Genomic DNA, 21091 nt, shown 5'->3' with positions numbered 1-21091 from the left:
TATACTTATCAAGAAAACTAAGAAGAAAAGCCAGTGGCTGAACATAAACTAACGGGTCAAATATTTAGCAACAATTTATATTACATTTCTCTCATAAATTAACTTTGAATATAATAATTCTTTCTTAGAATATGAAATTAAACTCGAATAGGGTAAAAATGACGTTCTATATTCCTTCTATTCATAGTATAGATGCTACTGATAATTACTCGGCAAAAGAAAGTACAATGGATCGTTTTGTTACTTTTTAAGGGGAAGCTTAGATTTATCTTGCTAAATAAAGTAAAACGGCTGAACAATAATAATGAAATTTTTTTACAAGAAAGGATTATATCGTTCCGAATATAGATCTTGTGTATATCGGTAGTCCAAAAAGTACAAACACAAAAAGAACAAACAAAATCTTACAAGCATGCAAATTTCTATATAAAAGAGAACAATATATGTTGTCACAAAACATTGGAACGACCTCTGTTGATTCAACCATTATTAGCAGTACTGCTTCAAACCGGATTAACAGCCTTTGACGCCATGTTCTGCTCGCCGTCGTCGTTCTCTCCGGTCAACTCTTCCAGCGATTTTCCCTTTGACTCCGGCACCAAAAAAGTGAACAACATTCCCAAAAAGTTAATGACTCCGAGCATGATCAACGAGTACTTGATCCCGATCCCGGTTGGGTAACCTGCATCCACCTTCTTTGGATCCGTGCTTTGCGCTGCATATAGGAACCCAAATGCACCGACTATGGCCCCGGCTTTTCCCGAAGCCGCAGATATTCCGTGGCAGGTTGACCTAAGCCTGGCCGGGAAGATCTCGGCCGGGACAATAAACGTGGTAGCGTTGGGACCAAAATTAGCAAAGAAGAAAGTCAACGAGTACATGATCACAAACCCTATATGGTTATCCTTCTGCGTCCAGTGGTTGTAAGGGATGGCTAGAGCAAACATGAAGACGGTCATGAAGAAGAAGCCCATGAGTTGGATTGCGAAGCGGCCCATGTAGTCGATGAGCGCAACAGTGAACCAATACCCAGGGACGGTGCTGAAGAGTGCGATAAGAGTTTGGGCTCTGGCGATCTTGTAAACCTCGTGGATCGCGTTCATAGTGTTGGCCGGCGGAATCCAACCGATCCCGGTGAAGATGTCCTTCTGGAAGAGGTTCTGACTGTAGAAGGCGATGTCCAAGAGGAACCACGTGGTCGTGGTCCCGAGCAAGTGAAGGCCGTGGCGGCGCGCGAATTCCGCGGAGAAGAGGCCAAAGCTGTTGGTGGTCGAGGTGGCTAGCTCTTGGACCTTCTCTTCATCGGCCTCGAGCTCGACTTGGAGGACTTTGGACATGTCGGCCGCGGCCAGCTTGGCGTTTTTTGCCACGAGGGCCGTGTAACGAGCAGTTTCTGGCATCTTCATGCGCCAGTAGTATGTGAGGGCCGCCGGAAAGGCACCGAAGATGACAATAATGCGCCAAATGAAGTCCGCCTGTGGAGGGAGGGACGCCACCCGGTCGACTGTGTACGGCGGCGCCGGATAACTCTTGTCAAATGCCGTCGACACGATCAGGGCCACAATCCCACCACCTGAAAGATATTTATTATTTGTTTAGTAAGATTGTACCAATCCTCATGATCTCAACTCTTAACCTATTTTTTAATTATAAAATAATTTAAATGATAAAAAAAAAGGATATTCAAAGTCAAAACCAGAAGGCAATCAAAACAGTGCTATGACATATAAGAGAATAAAAACCTTACCTAGAATTCCGAAGCCCTGCATGGCAAACACAGCAGCGATAAACGCGCCACGTGTCTTCTTATTGGCGTACTCGGACATGATCGTGGCGGACAGCGGGTAGTCACCGCCGATGCCGAAGCCAAGCCAGAACCGGAAAAAGCAGAGAGTGGCCACCACGGCCTTTGGCGTGCTTCCGAGGGAGAGCCCCGATCCGACGGAACAGATGACCATGACAAGAAGCGTGAGTCCGTACACTCTCTTCCTCCCCATCTTATCGCCGAGCCACCCGAAGAAGAGCTGCCCCGCCAGAGTCCCGCAGAAAGCCACGCCGTTCACCGCCGCCGCCACGTTTGGCGGGAGCGAGCCCGGCTTGGCCGACGTGAGGTCGGTGTAGTAGATCCGGCCCAGGAGCTTGGTGACGAGCGAGACGCAGAAGAGGTCGTAGGCATCAGTGAAAAATCCCATTCCGGCGATGACTATGGCCGTGAAATGGTACCATTGAGTTTTCGCCACGTCGAGTGCGTTAAGCACTCCCATCGTTTGTTCTCCCGCCATGACTTATTGTGATCAGTACTGTCCGTTTCTCTTCCGTTTTTGTCTGTATATTTTGACAAGAAGGTTAGGTTATTTTATTGCTTATAATTTCTGGCAGTTTATAGATAAGCTTATGAGTTTAAGATATGTTGAAAAATTAAATGAAACACGGTAACTTTATTTGACTTCGTGTTTTGTTTTCTTCTAACTCACTGTTAATTTGATTATTAATTTATTTCTTTTGAGGGTAATGAAAATTATTTTAAATATTGCAAGATTCCAGTCGCTGATTGATTTATTTGTTCGAGTATTTCAATTACTTAATTAATATTATTAAGGAAATTGAAAAATGATGAGTCACCATGAATCATGCGATGCAGTTAATTGAGTTGATCAACTAGGGATATTAAAACAATTAGTATCTACATATAGCTGTGTTTGCGTGCAATGTTATAAATGCAAATGCTTCTAGTTATTAAAAAAAAAATAGTAATAAATGCTTCTGCTTCTATCTATATATATATATATATATATATATATATATATATATATATATACACATATATATATATATATACACACACATATATATATATATATATATAATGGATAGAATACCATGGAGTATAGTAACTACAAGTTACAACTATTGATAAGCACATCAATCTAATAAATTAACCCTAGTCCAAAGATATTATTCAATATAAGACAAGTGCACTCAAATACATATTTCAAGGTATGATAAAAGAGAATAAAAGATTATTTACAATATGTGTATATATAAAGGTAATGACGCGAGACCTTGTATACGTACTATTATACTTTATTGAGGTTTAACAAAAAAAATAATCCAGACAATCATGGGAAATTTATTTTTGTCATCTTTCAATTATGCACAAAAAGCATCTGAAAAGAAACAATGTTGTTTGAAAAAAATGAAAAGAAAAAAGAAAAATCAAAGAAGAGACGCTTAAGAGAGAGAAATAATTGGAGCCACATGTAGACTGACCTTCTATTCGAGAGAAGTGTGTACGTATTTGAATGACTCGTGGAAGAGATATATTTCTCCACTGCTCCTCTACGGAGACATATATATACACTGGAGAAAGGCTCATTTTATAAATATCTGTTTATATACTGGAATAATTTTGGCATCTAATGGCATATACCTGCTCTTATCGTCACGTATGTAGTCTAAAAAGTCAACTCGATCTTCTAAAAGTCATTACATACGGGCCACGGTGGTTTCACAGCTAGTCCCCCACAGCCATCTCCCTCCCTCTCCCTATCTCTCAACGCACGTTAAACAAAACGGAAAATTAAGAAAATAACCGATTTAAACATTTGATATTACTAAATAACTAACGTTTAGTAAATCTTAGATAAATTGTCACTTTCAGATGTAAATATTAATTAATAAATAGTCAATGTTTAATATACGAAAGTGTTTATTTACTTAAAATTTACGTCTTAAAATTATTTTTTACCTAAAATTTATCAAATGTTGACTATTTAACAATGTAAAACGTTTAAATTGACTATTTTCCTAATAAAGTCTTACAAAAATCACTAAACCGAATTATCGGAGTGGATAAAGAGGAATACAAATATCAAATTTTTTTAAAACCCGTTTCGCATTATTTAACTATATCCTCACATGGTATTTTTACCATTATTTTTAAGTTTCTCTCTATTGATTGTGATCAATAATGTGTTAGATAGAAAAACATTTTTTATTGTTCGACGTATATTTTCTTTTCTTACCAGTGTATATTTTCAATATATCCATTCACATTTTGGAAAACTTGTTATTAACCCCGGATTTGTAATTCCAAACAATTTTAATATAACTAATCAATATATTTAAGAAAATAAAATATTGATAAGTATATAAATATGAGGATGGCCAAAACATTTTCCAGCGATTACCACCATTGAAAATAGGTGTAAAGACTACGGAAATACTTTAATTGAGATCCGGACATCAGAAACATACTCTTCAATCATCTAGGATTTGTATGTAGAACGTCGGAATCCAAAGCCTCGTCAACAATTTATGTAATTTTAGGTTGATTTATTTTCCAACATCAACAAACCAAAAAATACAAGACAAATTTTCATTTATTTTCCTTTTTTCGCAGAAAAGCATAAGAAATAAGAAAGAATATATAATTCATGAAGAAAAAAATAATAAAGTGTATTAAACCGGTATTTGGGAGATAATATGACTGGTAGATATACGCAGCGTGTCGGAGAGGATAAGTGTCCAATATAAAATGGTGTAGGCCACGTATTTATTATATGGATTATTATATCATAAGAGTTTCTTTAAAGGATATTCAAGTTAATAAGAAAAGCCTTGATCACCCTTTTAGTATATACTTTAGGCGAGTTTTAGTGTCATGGTGGCATCCCTTTCAGAGCTGGACCACATTTTCCAAACTTACAAATCACGACAATATATTATTAAAAAAATCAGACTGATCGTGACTTTCTAACGAAACTTTAGACTTAGTTCTCAATTGAGGTTCTTCTCCCTTATTTTTTTTTTCTTTGTTCTTCGCACATACAATTGAATAATAATCTGAGGTTCTACACTAGTAACGGCTGTTAGTGGTTAAGGTTTAATGTCTACCAATACTGAAATATTAAATAAGAAATACATCTATCTGTATTACCCCCGTTTTTAAACACACCTTATTTCTTTCATTTTTTCTTTTTCTTTATTTTTTTTAATTTATCGACTAGTAGGGGACGGAAAATATTATCTAAAGGAATGTTCAACTTCTACTGCATTTCAGTTTCTACACATAATTTATGCTAGCTCGTTTGACATTCTTATCAAATTTAAATAAAATATATAATTTTACTTGAGCAATGAGAAAATTAAAAGAAAAAAAAAATCAATTTTTTTTTAAAAGACATTAAAAGATATATATATATATATATATATATATATATATATATATATATATATATATATATATATATATATAGCAATTTGATAACAGTTTAACGGATCCACTATACAATACTTATATATAACAATTAATATATACTAAATGCTTAGTGGAAAATGTATGATAGTGTTTTTTTAAAATTGACCGGAAGAATTAAAGTTTTATCGTGAAAATAATATTTTTTGAGTTATAATATTTTTTTATGTTTATATTTTTTTTTAAATTTCAATTTAATGTAACAAAAAAAAATGAACCGTGGCCACGTTTACGTATTTGCGATTTAGAATGAAAAATGATATAAATAATTCATTAAATATATGGCTTCTTAAATAAACAATCAAGGTTTAAAAAAATTTAAATAAAAATAAAAAATAAAAAAGCGACCGATATTCCTCTTCTCTTCAAATTACCAATGATGCGCTGATAACGAATAAGAAATAAACGAGAACGCATGAGAAAGAAACCAATAACCAATATTCTTCTAGAACGCATAAGAAATAAACTAGTATCATAAACAAATTACCAGAGAAATCGGTCAAAGAATTTCAAACAATTTCTTATACAAATTTCACCCTAAATAGTGACATTTTGAAATTTTAAAAAACGTACAGATCCTAATATGTACGAGTCACTGGGAGATGCAGGACGATTTGGCTTTTGACTTTTGAAACAGACTCGTTAAATCTTCAGGCATCTCCTCTAAAAATGTGTCTATTTCTTCTACTCCATAGCTCTTCAAAGATAGCCCAGGCCTAACCACAAACTCGTCTCTCTTGGTCACTCCCCTGTTCAAAGAGACGTTGCACTCCAACAACGAATTCAGCAAAATGGGACCCTCTACTTGAACGTCCCAATTCCAGAACCGACCTAAGCCTTCAACTAGCTAGAGGCGTCTAGCATAAACGCACCTTAAAAAGACGTGGGCTAGCGTCTCGTCTTCACTCTCGCAAACTCTGCATTTTGGATCCGAGGATAGGAGCGGGCCCAAATTGAAACAATTGGCCGCGATTATCCATAGGAAGAATTTATCCCTCTCATGAATCTTCAGAGCTCGGATTTTCTTCCAAAACTGGATCCAGGGTATCAGTTATCCTTGGCTTCATCAGCCTCAAAGCCGACTTAACGCTGAAATTGCCGTCTTCAATATCTACCCAGCAAAGAGAATCCTTAGAACTACCTTGGGCAATCTTGATTTTACTGATTCTCCCCACAAAATCACTCTTGCAGATCTCTGCGATTTTCCGAGGATCCCACTCTCTGTGCGAATCCACCATAAGGTCTTTCACGAACGATCCTTCACACAACTACAAACCCTCATAAAATAAGCTGTGGTAAGGGAAAATCCAGTTGTCGCAGAAGATGTTGACCTCCTCACCACTTCCGATAGTGAAACACGAGTTTCTCTTGACGAACTCCTTGGTCGTGGTGATATCCTTCCAGCACGACGAATGGTGATTTTTAATTTATGGGTTTAAGAAATTGTCAACTTCACAGTACCTTTGGTTGATGGCTTCAGCCTAAAGCACATTGAGCTTCAAGGCTAATTTTCAATCCATTTTAGCAAGGAGGGCTGAATTTATATCTTCAAATTTATTAAAGCCCAAACCTCCCCTAGCCCGAGGCTCACAAAGACGATCCCAACTCAAGGAAGCAAGATATCTCTCATTATCTCCAACCCATTTCCAACAAAACTTCCGAGCCATCTTGTCCAAGTCTTGACAAAAGGTTTTAAGAAGTTTGAAAGTAGACATGGCATAAATGGGGATACTTTGTGTTGTAAATGGTGCCCACAAGAAGAGTTGTAGTATTTACTTTTGTACATTTGATGTAGTAAAGTCTCACGAAGACTCTTGCATGTAATTGCTTATTCATTAATAAAAAGTTGAAACGTTCATTCATTCTTCGTTGTCTGAAGCTTTATGATAAAACCTTAGTCTTTAGTCCATAAACAGACCTAACAACATATGGAGAGACAAATGTAGATTTGCATGAATAAACTCTTCATGGTTTGCTTAAAACAATATATTCGCAATCTAAGGATCAAAGGACTATTGATCTAAGTACGATTGTTAGGAGAATCTATGATGTCTGGTTATGCGACATTGAGAGTCGGAGACTCTATAGTTCTTCTAGGTATCTTCCGAAGGTACTGAATTGACCATTGCACTTCTAGAGAAAAGATAAGAACAACAATTTAACCTCTTATTTCTCGAGGTCACTACGTGTGAATTGCATCATGCTTACCTCAATCCTGAAATGAGACATGCCATTTCATAACTTACGTATTCTCATTTGAGAAAGTCAGAGTTCGGATTCACTATGTGATTATTAACAAGACCTTTTGGTGAAGTACTAATGCTTTGTTCCTTGGAATGTGAATAAATGAACTGGCCAGTGTCCAAATCGAGTCATGAATCTTTTGGATGAATCAATGTGACTTGTTAGCTCCTCGTCAATACATTGTTTCTAACTTATTCACAAGCGACAAAGAGGTTGAGGAAATAACAGCTAGAAGGGTAAAATGGTAATTTTGTAAATCTCGATTAGCTGATGATATTCATGAAGGGTAAACGTAGATAATATTCAGTGGATCCACTCATCACAATTAAGTTGAATTCTTGAGTAGAAAATAAATTCATTTGAACCGAGAGATTCTCAGTGTCAACTATTTAGTGGAGTAAGTTGACATTAAGCTAAACTTGGAAAAGGTTTGTGAACTTTTGAGTCCAAGTATTTTAGCTCAAGCTTTGTTCATTTGGATCCATGAGGTCACTGTCAGAAATCATATCGAGTAGAAAAAGTTAAACTAGAAGCTAAGTCAAAACAAGAACGAGTAAACTTTTACGAAAATTGACAAAAGGATATTTTTATCTTTTTGTACATAAGATGAAATGAATGTCAATAAATTTTTTGACAATGTCATATGATGACATATTGATACTCGGCCATGATAAGTTCATTGGGCCTTGTGGATTAATTTCATTTCATACAATTTTACTTGAAAATTCTTAATGGGCATTTCTTATTGTTACCGGCCCGTATCGGCCCGGTAAAGCGGCGACGTCCGCGTTAGCGCCCGCATCAGGATCCCCTGGCGCACGACCGACCCAGGCCCGACCTTCGTCGCCACAGCCGACCCAGGCCCGGCCTTCGACGCCATGGCTGACCCAGGCTCGGCCTTCGTCACCACGGCTGACCCAGGCCCGGCCTTCGGCCTCACGAGCTCGACCTCGGCCTCACGAGCTCGACCTCGGCCTCATGAGCTTGGCCTTCGGCCTCATGAGCTCGACCTCGGCCTCACGAGCTCGACCTCGGCCTCATGGGCTCGGTCTCGGCCTCACGAGCTCGACCTCGGCCTCATGAGCTCGACCTCGGCCTCATGAGCTCGACCTCGGCCTCATGAGCTCAACCTCGGCTCGACCCTCGCCCGGCCACAGCCGACCCAGGGCCGGCCTTCGTCACCACGACCGACCCAGGCCCGGCCTTCGTCGCCATAGCCGACCCAGGCCCGGCCTTCGGCGCCATGGCCGACCCAGGCCCCACCTTCGTCGCCACAGCCGACCCAGGCCCGGCCTTCGGCGCCATGGCCGACCTAGGCTCGGCCTTCGTCGCCACGGCCGACCCAGGCCCGGCCTTCGTCCCGGCCTTCGGCGCCATGGCCGACCCAGGCCCGGCCTTCGTCGCCACGGCGGACACAGGCCCGGCCTTCGTCGCCACGGCGGACCCAGGCCCGGCCTTCGTCGCCACGGCCGGCCCAGGCCCGGCCTTCGTCGCCACGGCCGACCCAGGCCCGGTCCTCGGCCAAGGGGTGCCCCAATGACCCCTTGGTCGCCTATAAATACAAGAGGCCCGCCCTCTTCCAACGGTAATCCATTCTTGAGTACTGAAACGCTGCCGAACTCGTACCTCGCTCGTTTCTCTCAAGTCTCGGCCTCTAAACACTTAAACCCTCTATATCTACCTCAATCCTACTAATGTTGAGCGTCGGAGAGGTAAACAGAGGCAACCCCTCTGTTTCCCCTCTGTAGTTCACACCTCTCTGCTTGCTTTTCAGGTGCTTGGACGAGATAGACACTACCGACAGCTAAAGGACGACTTGGGATACCAAGTCCGACACGCTCGAGTCAAGACGAGACCACTTGGTCCGGCCTTGGGTCTAACCGCCTTTGACTGCTAAATCGTTGCCCGAAAAACTGCGACAACACTTATGTTGTCATGAACAAGTGAAGAAAATCTAGAAACAGCTTCAAGAAGGCCTTCTTCGCCGCCCAACCCAAGGAGAAAAAGAGAGAGTTTTTTTGCATTAATGTATGAAGATACTTGCCAAAAGAAAAAGCGGAAACAAATTTCCTCTACAAGGCAAGAGGGAATTCGGCCAAGGCAAGAGAGGGAACAAAAGAGGAAACGAATCCAAGGGCTTCTAGAAGCTCTCTTGGCCGTGTGGAAAAAAGGGAAGGAGAGCAAATTTTGCTCATGAATATGTGATATTCTATAGAAGAGGAAACTACCTTATTGAAGGTAAAACCTCTCCTATAAATAGAGCACTCATTCTTCACATTTCATACATTCCAAAGTTTTAGAGATTGAGAGCTTCTCTCTCTAGAATATTGGCCACCCCTCTCTCCTTCTCTCTCTAGTTTTCTTTCGTTTTTGTTTTGGCACCTAGGTCCACATTTGACCTAGTGTTTTAGCTCTTCGACTTTGACACTTGTTCTCGAGTTATGATGTTTAAAAGTGCCCACACACTAATTCTTTTCTTTCTCGAGTGATTCTTGTAATAGAAACTTTCGTGGTTGCTCGAGTTCCCGAGGAAAGAAGAGAGACGTGTTGCGAGGGGAGACAAACGTTTCAACCTTCCTAAGGCTTCTCAACGTTCAAGCTTCTCAAAGGTTAGTAAACATGTATTGCTCGTTTATAGTTATAATTTATATGTTCTTGCTCTTTGTCTATGTTAGTAAAATCGTTTTACTTGTTTTAAAGAAAATTTTTAAATTTCGCCGCTTGCTCGAAGCGTTAAAATTTTTCTTAACCCTAGATCAATTCCAACACTTTGAACCACCTCTTTAATCAACGTACTCCTCCCGGCTTTAGAAATCGTCTTCTTCATCCACCCTTCAAGACGATCGCGGACTTTCTTCTTCAAAAAGGCAAAACTTTTGGATTTATTTCTTCCCAAGAACATGGGATTACCCAAATGGCTAAAATCTTTGTGGTATACTTACATTCCGAGGGACTCTTCAATTTTGCTCTTCAAAGTACTTTGGCAATTGTTAGAGAATATAATTCCAGATTTGCTGTGATTGACCTCTTGCCCAGACCACCCCATATATTTCTCCATACAATTCCAAACCGACTTTGCCTCTTTTACATTAGCCCTGGAAAAAAGAATCATGTCATCGGCGAACATAAGATGAGAAATGCTAGGATCTCTCTGATCGGTCTCACTAGAACAAATAGAGGCATCCGGTGCGACAATTGTCGCACCTAATACCACAAAAGTCGCACGAAATAGGTTATTAGGTGCGACTTTCGGTGCGATAATGTTGCACCTAAAAGTCCGTCGCTAAAGGTATTAGGTGCGACATGTCCCACCTAAAAGTGTCCATATTAGGTGCGACATGTTGCACCTAATTTCGCGCCTATTTTGCTGCCAAAATTCTTGAAATTGGTGGGTGATTTCGTATCCGGTGCGACGAATAATCTTCCCGCCATTATATTCGGTGCGACATGTCGCACCGAATATGTTATTTTAATTAAAAAAATTTACAAATTTATATATTAGAAAATTAAATCAAAATTAATCTATAATTAAATAAAAATTAATTAACAAAATTATATATTAGAAATAATATTCTGAAAATAGAATTCTGAATTAAACATACAAATCCAGTCTAATAAAAACGAAAAAGTCAATTTCTAATTTTTTTTCCTATACAACTTATCGATAGTAGAATTCCCTCTACCAAATAAGTTGGTATAACTTCGGGAACCGCTTCCTCGTCCTCGTCTGCCGCTGCCTGATGCGCTGCCGCTCGTTTCGCCGCTTTCGTAAGGTCGGTCTCGCAAGAAATCCATAGAACCAGGCGTAGAACCCGGCGTCTGCTGATCTGTGCCACCTGGTTGTGGTGCAGAAGGAGGTTGGGGAGTCATGGGAGGATGGTTTTGCATCTGGGACTGGGTGAGGAAGGCGATCTGTTGCCACATCTCCTGCAGTTCGGCTTGTTGGGCAGCCATCTGAGCTCGCGTCTCGCTAACCAATGGATTGGTCTGAGATGACAAACTTTACGAGCCTCTATCTAGCGCTTGGGCCACACCCAACGATGACCTTGGGATCGAAGACCCTATCCCAACTTCCCAGTCTCTGCGTACCCCCAAAACTTTGCGCATCGCATACTCCTCTGCATCTTCTTGGGAGATCACGGTATTTTTCTCCTCCGTTTGTCGCAAAATATCTATCGTCATGACGATGACTTGATCCTTCACAAAAAAAGCACCAAAATTTATCAGATAAGAATAATTTAAGTAATTAAATATAGTAAATAAAACAGGTAACTTACAAATTGCGACTTCGCGAATTCCGTCATCACGATCCCTTAGCATCATGGTGTGTTTCTGACCATATCGCTAAAGCCGAGCCCATACTCCCACCTTCCTTTTGCTGTAATTTTTCAACGTTAAAATAAGAATCACATATATATAGCGTCTTAATATTAAGCGACTTACGTTTTTCGAGCGATGACCAAAAAAACTAAGCGACCCTTGTCTCGCCTTCGTCTTCTTCTTCTTCAAATTTTCCATGTTGCGAAGTGACTTCCCCTGCAAGACATAAATTCATTAAATTCAATATTAAGAAATTCAAATAACCCTCGGAAGTTCAACTCATACGTTATGCTTCGGCGAATCGAATGTCTCTATTGCCTTCAACTAGGCTTCCTTGTTATAGCCTTCGGGAGTTTCGTTTCTAGCGAGATCCTTATCCCCGCAAAACGTCTTGAAGAAGAGCTGCGACAATCTCAACTTCTGGCCACGACGCATCCTCTTCGCATCGTGAATGATAGCCATATCAATCTCGTTGCGAATAGGATCTGCTGACACAAGCTCGCCAGTGTCAGGATGAGCATACATGAAGCGGTACTCGTTATGAATCGAGCTCATAAGAGCCGCCACACTCTGAGCAGGCACGTGAATTGAGCTCATAAGAGCCGCCACACTTTGAGCAGGCACGTAACGAACTATGTTCGCTCCAGGAGTCCCAACACCAGCTCTCGTGGAAATGAGGCCAGTCGTTGGTCCCCACTTCGTCCTCGACATCTTCGGGGGATCACGATCTCGTCCTGATGGGTCCTGACCTGAAGAAGTCGACATCCGGCAAAATGAATTGTACTTAGTATTTATTATTTAATCTATATTCGACCGTGGTTATTACCTGGCGTTAGTCATTCATCGTCGTCACTCGATGTAATGTTAGTATCAACATCAACATCGTCTCCCTAAAAAATGGCGCATGCCTTATCTTCTTCATCATCGTCAACAAAAGTAACAAGCTCGGCCGTAGCGATTTCGTGTCGATGATTAAGACGATCGATGTTTGACAATTCTATTATCAACGGAATCGAGACTGAAGTGGTCGGGTCAACTTCAGGTTTGTCCAATATCCCTTGATGATTGCATTCCTGAATGATTTCCCATTCGCGACCCTTAACGAGATCTTGGATGTAAAACACTTACTTCGCCAGAGTCGCGAGTATATACGGTTCTTTTGTAAACCACTCTTTGGCGGTATACGAACTTGTTTCTCCGGTGGTCTTATCAACGTGCACTATACGCCCTGCATTGTACTTGTCACTATATTGTTGTCAATGGTGCCCATAAGAAGAGTTGTAGTCTTTACTTATATACATTTGATGTAATAAAGTCTCACGAAGACTTTTACTTGTAACTGCTTATTTATTAATAAAAGTTGAAACGTTCATTCATTCTTCCTTCTATGTTTGAAGCTTTATGATAAAACCTTGGTCTTTAGTCCATAAACAAACCTAACAACATATGAAGAGACAAATGTAGATTTTCGTGAACAAACTCTTCATGGTTAGCTTAAAAACAATATATTCTCAATCAAAGTATCAAAGGACTATTGATCCCAGTACGATTGTTAGGGGAATCTACGATGTCTGGTTATAGGACATTGAGAGTTGGAGACTCTATAGTTCTTCTAGGTATCTTCCGAAGGTACTGAATTGACCAGTGCACTTCTAGAGACAAAATAAGAACAAATCATTTAACCTCTTATGTCTCGAAGTCACTACGTATGAATTGCATCGTGCTTACCTTAATCCTGAAATGAGACATGTCGTTTCACACCTTAGTATTCTCATTTGAGAAAGTCAGAGTTCGGACTCACTATGTGATTCCGAACAAGTCCTATTGGTAAAATACTAAGTTGTAAGAATGTCATGAGTAACTTTGTGAAGTTCTCATAGATATGGAATTCATGTACAAGATTGCTGAAATGCAATATATATCACCTCATGCTTTGTTCCTTGGAGTGTGAATAAATGAACTGTCCAGTGTCCAAATTGAGTCTTGACTCTTTTGGATGAAACAATGTGACTTGTTAGCTCCTCGTCAATACATTGTTTCTAACTTATTCAGAAGCGACAAAGGAGTTGAGGAAATAACAGCTAGAAGGGTAAAATGGTAATTTTGTAAATCTCGACTAGCTGATGATATTCATGAAGGGTAAACATAGATAATATTCAGTGGATCCACTCATTACAATTAGGTTGAATTCTTGAGTAGAAAATAAATTCATTTGAACCGAGAGATTTTCAGTGTCAACTCTTTAGTGGAGTCAGTTGACATTAAGCTAAACTTTGAAAAGGTTTGTGAACTTTTGAGTCTTAGTATTTAGCTCAAACTTTGTTCATTTGGATCCATGAGGTCACTGTCACAAATCACATTGAGTAGGAATAGTTAAACTAAAAGCTAAGTCAAAACAAGAACGAGACAAGTTTTACGAAAAATTGTCGAAAAGGTAATTTTGTCTTTTTGGACATGGCATGAAATGAATGTCAATAAATTTTTTGACATGGTCATATGATGACTTAAATCACTCGGCTATGATGTGTTCATTGGGCCTTGTGAATTAATTTCATTTCATAGAATTTTACTTGAAAATTCTTAATGGGCTTTTCTTATGTTGTCATGAACAAGTAAAGAAAAATCTAGAAAGGCTTTCTAGAAGCCTTTTGGCCGTCCAACCCAAGGAATTGGGAGACTAAATTTCGTGCAGCCCTAGTGTGAAAGAGAGTTTATTTTGTGCATTAATGTATGAAGATACTTGCCAAAAGAAAAAGAGGAAACAAATTTCCTCTATGAGGAAGAAGAGCAATCGGCCAAGCAAGGCAAGGGAGCAAAAGAGGAAACAAATCCAAGCCTTCTAGACGCTCCCTTGGCCACCCAAATGAGAAAGGGAAATAAGGAAATTTTGCTCATGAATATGTAATATTCTATAGAAGAGGAAACTACCTTATTGAAGGTAAAACCTCTCCTATAAATAGGGGCCTTATTCTTCTCATTTCATTCATCCCAAGTTTTAGAGATTGAGAGCTTCTCTCTCTAACCTAGCCGCCCATCCTCTCTCTCTCTCTCACTCTAAGTTCTTTTTGTTTTTGTTTTGGCACCTAGGTCCTTATTTGACCTAGTGTTTTTAGCTCTTCGACTTTTAGACTTGTTCTCGAGCCGTCGTGTTTAAAAGTGCCCACTCACTAATTCCTTTTCTCTCGAGTGATTATAGTGATAGAAACTTTCGTAGTTGCTCGTGTTGCCGAGGAAAGAAGAGAGACGTGCTGCGAGGGAGACGAACGTTTTCAACCTTCCGAAGGCTCATCAACGTACAAGCTTCTAAAAGGTTAGTAATCTTTTATTTTTGTGGCCGCCCCTCTCTTTCTCTAGTTATCTTTTATTTTTGCTTTGGCACGTAGGACCACATTTGACCTAGCGTTTTTAGCTCTTCGACTTTGAGACTTGTTCTCGAGCCGTCGTGTTTAAAAGTGCCCACTCACTAATTCCTTTTCTCTCGAGTGATTATAGTGATAGAAACTTTCGTGGTTGCTCGTGTTGCCGAGGAAAGAAGAGAGACGTGCTGCGAGGGGAGACGAACGTTGCAACCTTCCAAAACTTTCTCAACGTTCAAGCTTCTAAAAAGGTTAGTAAATTTATAGTGCTCATAATAGTTTTTATTTACGTGTACTTGCTCTTTGTCTAGGTTAGTAAAATCGTTTTACTTGTCCAAAGAAAATTATTAAAATTCCGCCGCTTACCCGAAGCGTTAAACTTTTTCTTAAACCCTAGATCAATTCCAACAAATGGTATCAGAGCTATGGTCATAGATATGCATGTACATGTAATTAAAATTATGAGCTTGAAAATCGTTTTCGAAAGTTTACTAATGTTGTGACAAGTTAGAATTGTTTTCTTAGATTTTTTTTTTAATTTATTGCTCTTGGCTTTAAATTAAAAATCATGTTGATTTTCTATGAGTTTGGGATGTTATTAAAACACATTAGAATCAGTTCTAAATTTTTTTAATTTTTTATATTAAAAAACGTGTTTTTAAGTTTGAGAAATATTCGAGTAAATTTTGTGACTAGTTTTCTTGTCTTACTAGTTTCTTTTATTTGCTTGAATCGTTTTATGCTTGTTGTTATTTATTTTATATCATGTTATTGCCATGTTAATAAAACACAAATAAAATCCTTAACAACTTCCTAAAACGTTCCGTTACACTCGATTCTTTTTACGCACTAAAAGACCGAACTTTAATTATTTCTGTTTTCTTCGAGCTAAAGTAAAACCCACACTAAAAGTGACATATCTCTCTGCTCAGAATATGAAATTGAATTATTCTTACATGAAATTAAAGGTCTTTCTGTCCTCTTTCAAATGCCACCGTTTTGGGTCAAAAGGACATCGGAGCTGCCAGTTATGGCGATTTTACTCCGAGGTGCGCGGCTGTTCCGAAAGTCCAGTTTTTTAGAAATCCGGATTTTCATCCCCACTACCATGAGTTATAGAACTCTAATGAGAAACTTTTTGTTACCGGTCGTTTTCGGGACACCGGAAATTCAAAAATGATTCAAGGCCGGCCGGGCTTTGCCGGCCGGAAGCCCAACGGGCCCCGGCCCACCAGGCCCGAGCGCCCCGACGCACCCACGGCCCGGCACGGCCGTCGCGCGCGCGCCTGCGCCCCCAGCCCTGAGGCCCCCGGCCCAATGGGCCTCAGCGCGCCCTATCGCGCCTGGCTCGCGCGTACCCTGCGCCCCGGCCTCCCGGCCCGCGCACGCAGTCCTGCGCCCCAGCCAAGCGCCCCTGCTGCCTCAGCCGGGTGTCCCGGCCACCTCGGTCGAGCGCCTCCGCCAGCTCGGCCGCCTCGGCCGAGCGCCTTTGCCAGCTCGGCCACCTCGGTCGAGCGCCTCCGCCAGCTTGGCCGCCTCGGCCGAGCGTCTTCGCCAGCTCGGCCGCCTCGGTTGAGCGCCTCCGCCAGCTCGGCCGCCTCGGCCGAGCTTCTTCGCTAGCTCGGCAACCTCGTTCTAGCGCCTCCGCCAGCTCGGCCGAGCGTCTTCGCCAGCTCGGCCACCTCGGTCGAGCGTTCCCGCCAGCTCGGCCGCCTCGGCCGAGCGCCTTCGCCAGCTCGGCCACCTCGGTCGAGCGCCTCCGCCACCTCGGCCACCTCGGCCGAGCGTCCTTTCCACCTCGACTGAGCGTCCTTGCCACCTCGGCCGGGCACACCCGCTGCCGGGCACGCCGCGCCCGGCCAAGTCCCGCGCCTGACACGCCCCGCGCCCAACCAGGCGACATGTCCCGCGCGCCTCGCTCCCGGCTACCCGGTGGGCCTCAAGGGGCCGGCCCAAGGCCTCCCCTCAAACACTATAAATACCCCCCCCCCCCCCTAGGGGAGAAAAAGGACACGCTGATTCAGCCTAGGGAAATCGATACATTTCGAGAACAATACTTCCCTTCTCTGAAGAATTCTCTCATGCTCTTGTGACATTCCAAGAGCGCGCATTCCTCTTCTCTCGGCTCAGAAACAAGGACCCCCCTCCATGAGAGGGAGTGTGCTCCTCTTCTGCGACCCGAGCTTCTGCAGTACACACTGTGTTCCAGCTTCTTGGCCCTTGAGCTAGAACCCCGAGCTACGAGCACGCGACCCCTCTAAAGTCTTCACCAGAAGCTACGAGCCGGGTCCTACTCTAAAGTCTTGGATTCCCAAAGCCACTGAGCCCAAGATAGCCCCCATACACAAACTGAACTACGTTCTGACCTGATCCCGACTAAAGGGTACGTAGGCAGCCAACCTTTGGCACGGTCACACCCCCCAAAACACACCTCAGGGTCTGGAGGGTGCAGCTCGGTCTACGAGCTCCCATTTTTGGCCCGGGCGCGATCACTTGGTCCGGCCATGGATCGAACCGACCGAGGTATTTAATCGTTGTTCATTTTCGTGCGACAACACTTTTCTTGAGCAAAATTTTTTTATAAGATTATAAACATAATGCGAAAGATTAAAATGTTTTGATTTTTGAAAGTTTAATTGAAATTGAATTTTTACAAAACTAGTTTGAATTTTGAAAAACCGTTTTCACTTTCAAACTTGAAAATATTTTGTCATCCAAATCAAATAAGTTTTCATTATGTTTTCAAAACTATATCTATATCACATATGTTCAAAATCTATATGCTCTTGAAAATTTGAGTGGGAGGTCTCTTTGTAGACAAGCCGAAAAATAAAAGGATGTGTAATCTCAAACTTTCAAGTGTTCGAATGAGTTGAAGTTCACACTTCCCTCATGCACTTTCCCGAAATAGAAAATAGGAAAAGATCGAGTATGTACCTTGTGCGTTTATGCACTAATACTTCTCTGAACATGTCGATCTAGGATTCTCTTCTAGTTGTCCGCTCTGTCGCTCTCTAACTAGGAAATCTGTTTCCGAACTTATAAGAGTCGATGAACCAACTCCAAAAACTAAGTGAGAGGGTTATATTTGTTGTTAACCCACGATCCCCAACACTAATGAAAAGTGCAATTGTCACTGGACTAAGAGTCACCCTCGTGGCCCTCTCTTAAATGAGAGTACTCAAGGGCGCTTTGCACTGATCATTGCTCAATGAGCTACGTCCGAGAGTGAGACGATGAAGACAAGGCCTCCTCTTGGGGGATTGTTTTTTCAAAGTTGATCTTTTGGACTAAGTGGTTGGTTGCACACTTAGGCTCAATTCCTAGTAATCCTCCCTTGAGGTTCTGCGAAAGGATATGAGTGATCAAACTAATTTAAAAGGTGGCTAGTCGAAATTGGTGTATTGACGTCTTGGCTAAGCATTAATGATGTGTCATTTACTTATAAATGGAGATTTTTTGCGGCCTTCTCTTGAGGGAGTAAATTATCGTTTGGTTTATAACACCTTTGGATTTTATCAAGTCTTAAACAAACTTAAACCCTAAACCAAAGACTAAATCATAAACTTGTTTCAACTTAATTAAGCAACATGTCTCTCAAACCTCTCTCGATCATCCTTTCCTCAAACAAACTCGAAACCAAAAACTACGTTAATTGGATACGTAACCTCGACATCGTCCTTACCATTAACAAGCACAAATGGGTACTCACCACCCCGTGTCCTCCTCAAACAAATGATGATTCCACTCGAGAGGACAAAGACGCACTGGTGGCCTGGCTCCGATCCGATGAGATTGTGAGGTGCTATATCTTAGCATCAATGAACAATGTGTTGCAACAACAACATCGTGACATCGAGACTACCGCGGACATGCTCTACAATCTCCATGAGAGTTTTGGAGGGCAAAGGCGTCAATCAAGGCAACAAGCAGTCCGACAGTTTATGAACTGTCGCATGAAGGCTGGGACTCCTGTCAGGGACGATATGATGCTGATCATTAGTTACCTGAATGAGATGGAAATCCTAGGATCTAAGATTAATGAGGAGATCAAATTAGATATGATCTTGGAAACACTCCCCGAATCTTTTGATCCCTTCAAGTGGAGGTACACCATGAACAAGCTAAACTACATTGTTACCGAGCTTATGACGGAGCTTCTGTTGGAATTGATCTAGGGTTTAAGAAAAAGTTTAACGCTTCATTAAGCGGCGGAATTTTAAAAATTTTCTTTTTCAAGTAAAACAGTTTTTACTAACCTAGACAAAGTGCAAGCACATGTAAATAAAACTAATATGAGCATAATAAATTTACTAACCTCTTTAGAAGCTTGAACGTTGATGAGCCTTCGGAAGGTTGAAAATGTTCGTCTCCCTCGCAGCACGTCTCTCTTCCTTTCCTCGGCAACTCGAGCAACCACGAAAGTTTATATCACTAAATCACTCGAAATAAAAGGAATTAGTGAGTGGGCACTTTTAAACACTACGACTTAAGAACGAGTCTTGAAGTCGCCGAGCTAAACTCTAGGTCAAATGAGGACCTAGGTTCCAAAACAATAAAAACAATGACTAGAGAGAGAGAGAGAAGGGTGGCCACAATGTCTAGAGAGAGAGTCTCTCAATCTCTAACTTGTGTGGGATGAGAAAAATGAGAAGAATGAGGCTCCTATTTATAGAAGAGGTCTTACCTTCAATAAGGTAGTTTCCTCGTCTATAGAATATCACATATTTATGAGCCATTTTCCTCTTTTCCTCTATGACATACTCGGCCAAGGCAAGCCTTCTAGAAGGCTTGGATTTGTTTCCTTTTTTGTTCCTTGCCTTGCCTTGTCTCTCTCTTGGGCGCCTACCTCATTTCCTCTTAGGGGAAATTTGTTTCCTCTTTTTCTTTTGGCAAGTATCTTCATACATTTATGCACAAAATATTCTCTCTTTCTCTTGGGTATGTAGGGCGCCTATCTCAATCTAGAAAGGCCTTCTAGAAGCTTTTCCACTTGTTCATGACAACATGAAAAAGGCCCATTAAGAATTTTCAATAAAATTCTTATGAAATGAAATTAATCCACAAGGCCCAATAAGACTAATATTGACCGAGTGAAACATGTCATGAAATGACCTTGTCAAAAAGTTTATTGACATTCATTTCATCCTATGTCTCAAAAGACAAAAATACCCTTTTGACAATTTTCGTTCTTGTTTTGACTTAGCTTCCAGTTTAACTATTCCTACTCGACGTGATTCGTGACAGTGACCTCATGGATCCAAATGAACAAAGCTTGAGCTAAATACTTGGACTCAAAAGTTCACAAACCTTTTCCAAGTTCAGCTTAATGTCAACTGACTCCACTAAAGAGTTGACACTGAAAATCTCTCGGTTCAAATAAATTTATTTTCTACTCAAGAATTCAACCTAATTGTAATGAGTGGATCCATAGAATATTATCAGTGTTTACCCTTCATGAATATCATCAGCTTGTCGGGATTTACAAAATTACCATTTTACCCTTCTAGCTGTTATTTCCTCAACTTAGTACTTTACCAATAGGCCTTGTTCGGAATCATATAGTGAGTCCGAACTCTGACTTTCTCAAATGAGAATACTAAGGTGTGAAACGACATGTCTCATTTCAGGATTAAGGTAAGCACGATGCAATTCATACGTAGTGTCTTCGAGACATAAGAGGTTAAATGGTTTGTTCTTATCTTGTCTCTAGAAGTGCACTGGTCAATTCAGTTCCTTCAAAACCCTTCGATCCGATCGAGGTGGTGAGAATATGTCTGGAGAGTTCGATGACTTTCTTAAAGAGGATTGTATCACTTCTCAGCTTACCGCACCTGGCACACCTCAATAAAACGGAGTGTCAGAGAGAAGAAACCGAACTATTATGGAAATGGTTAGATCAATGATGAGTTAC

General features: G+C 41.0%; 1 protein-coding gene across 1 annotated transcript; it reads right to left on the bottom strand.

The window, feature by feature from the left end:
- Positions 1-193: 193 nt before the first annotated feature.
- On the bottom strand, positions 194-3327 carry LOC149393451 (putative inorganic phosphate transporter 1-3). The gene is made up of 3 exons (XM_089617422.1): positions 3271-3327; positions 1748-2325; positions 194-1573 (listed from the first exon to the last, which is right to left on the bottom strand). The coding sequence occupies exons 2-3, from the start codon at positions 2280-2282 to the stop codon at positions 504-506; spliced, it is 1605 nt and encodes a 534-aa protein (XP_089473548.1). The 5' UTR covers positions 2283-2325; positions 3271-3327; the 3' UTR covers positions 194-503.
- Positions 3328-21091: the final 17764 nt, after the last annotated feature.

The sequence above is a fragment of the Urtica dioica genome, chromosome 6 (genome assembly GCF_054948205.1).
Source record: "Urtica dioica subsp. dioica isolate 48M chromosome 6, U.dioica_male_clone48M_v1_H2, whole genome shotgun sequence".
Classification (NCBI taxonomy): Eukaryota; Viridiplantae; Streptophyta; class Magnoliopsida; order Rosales; family Urticaceae; genus Urtica; species Urtica dioica.
Note: the sequence above shows the minus strand (reverse complement) of the source record. Positions and strands in the feature narration are given on the sequence as shown.

Coding starts and splice junctions, on each gene's coding strand:
- LOC149393451 (XM_089617422.1), bottom strand. CDS start 2,282: ATGGCGGGAGAACAAACGATGGGAGTGCTTAACGCACTCGACGTGGCG. Junction 1,574..1,747: donor GCAGGGCTTCGGAATTCTAG/GTAAGGTTTTTA, acceptor AATATCTTTCAG/GTGGTGGGATTGTGGCCCTG.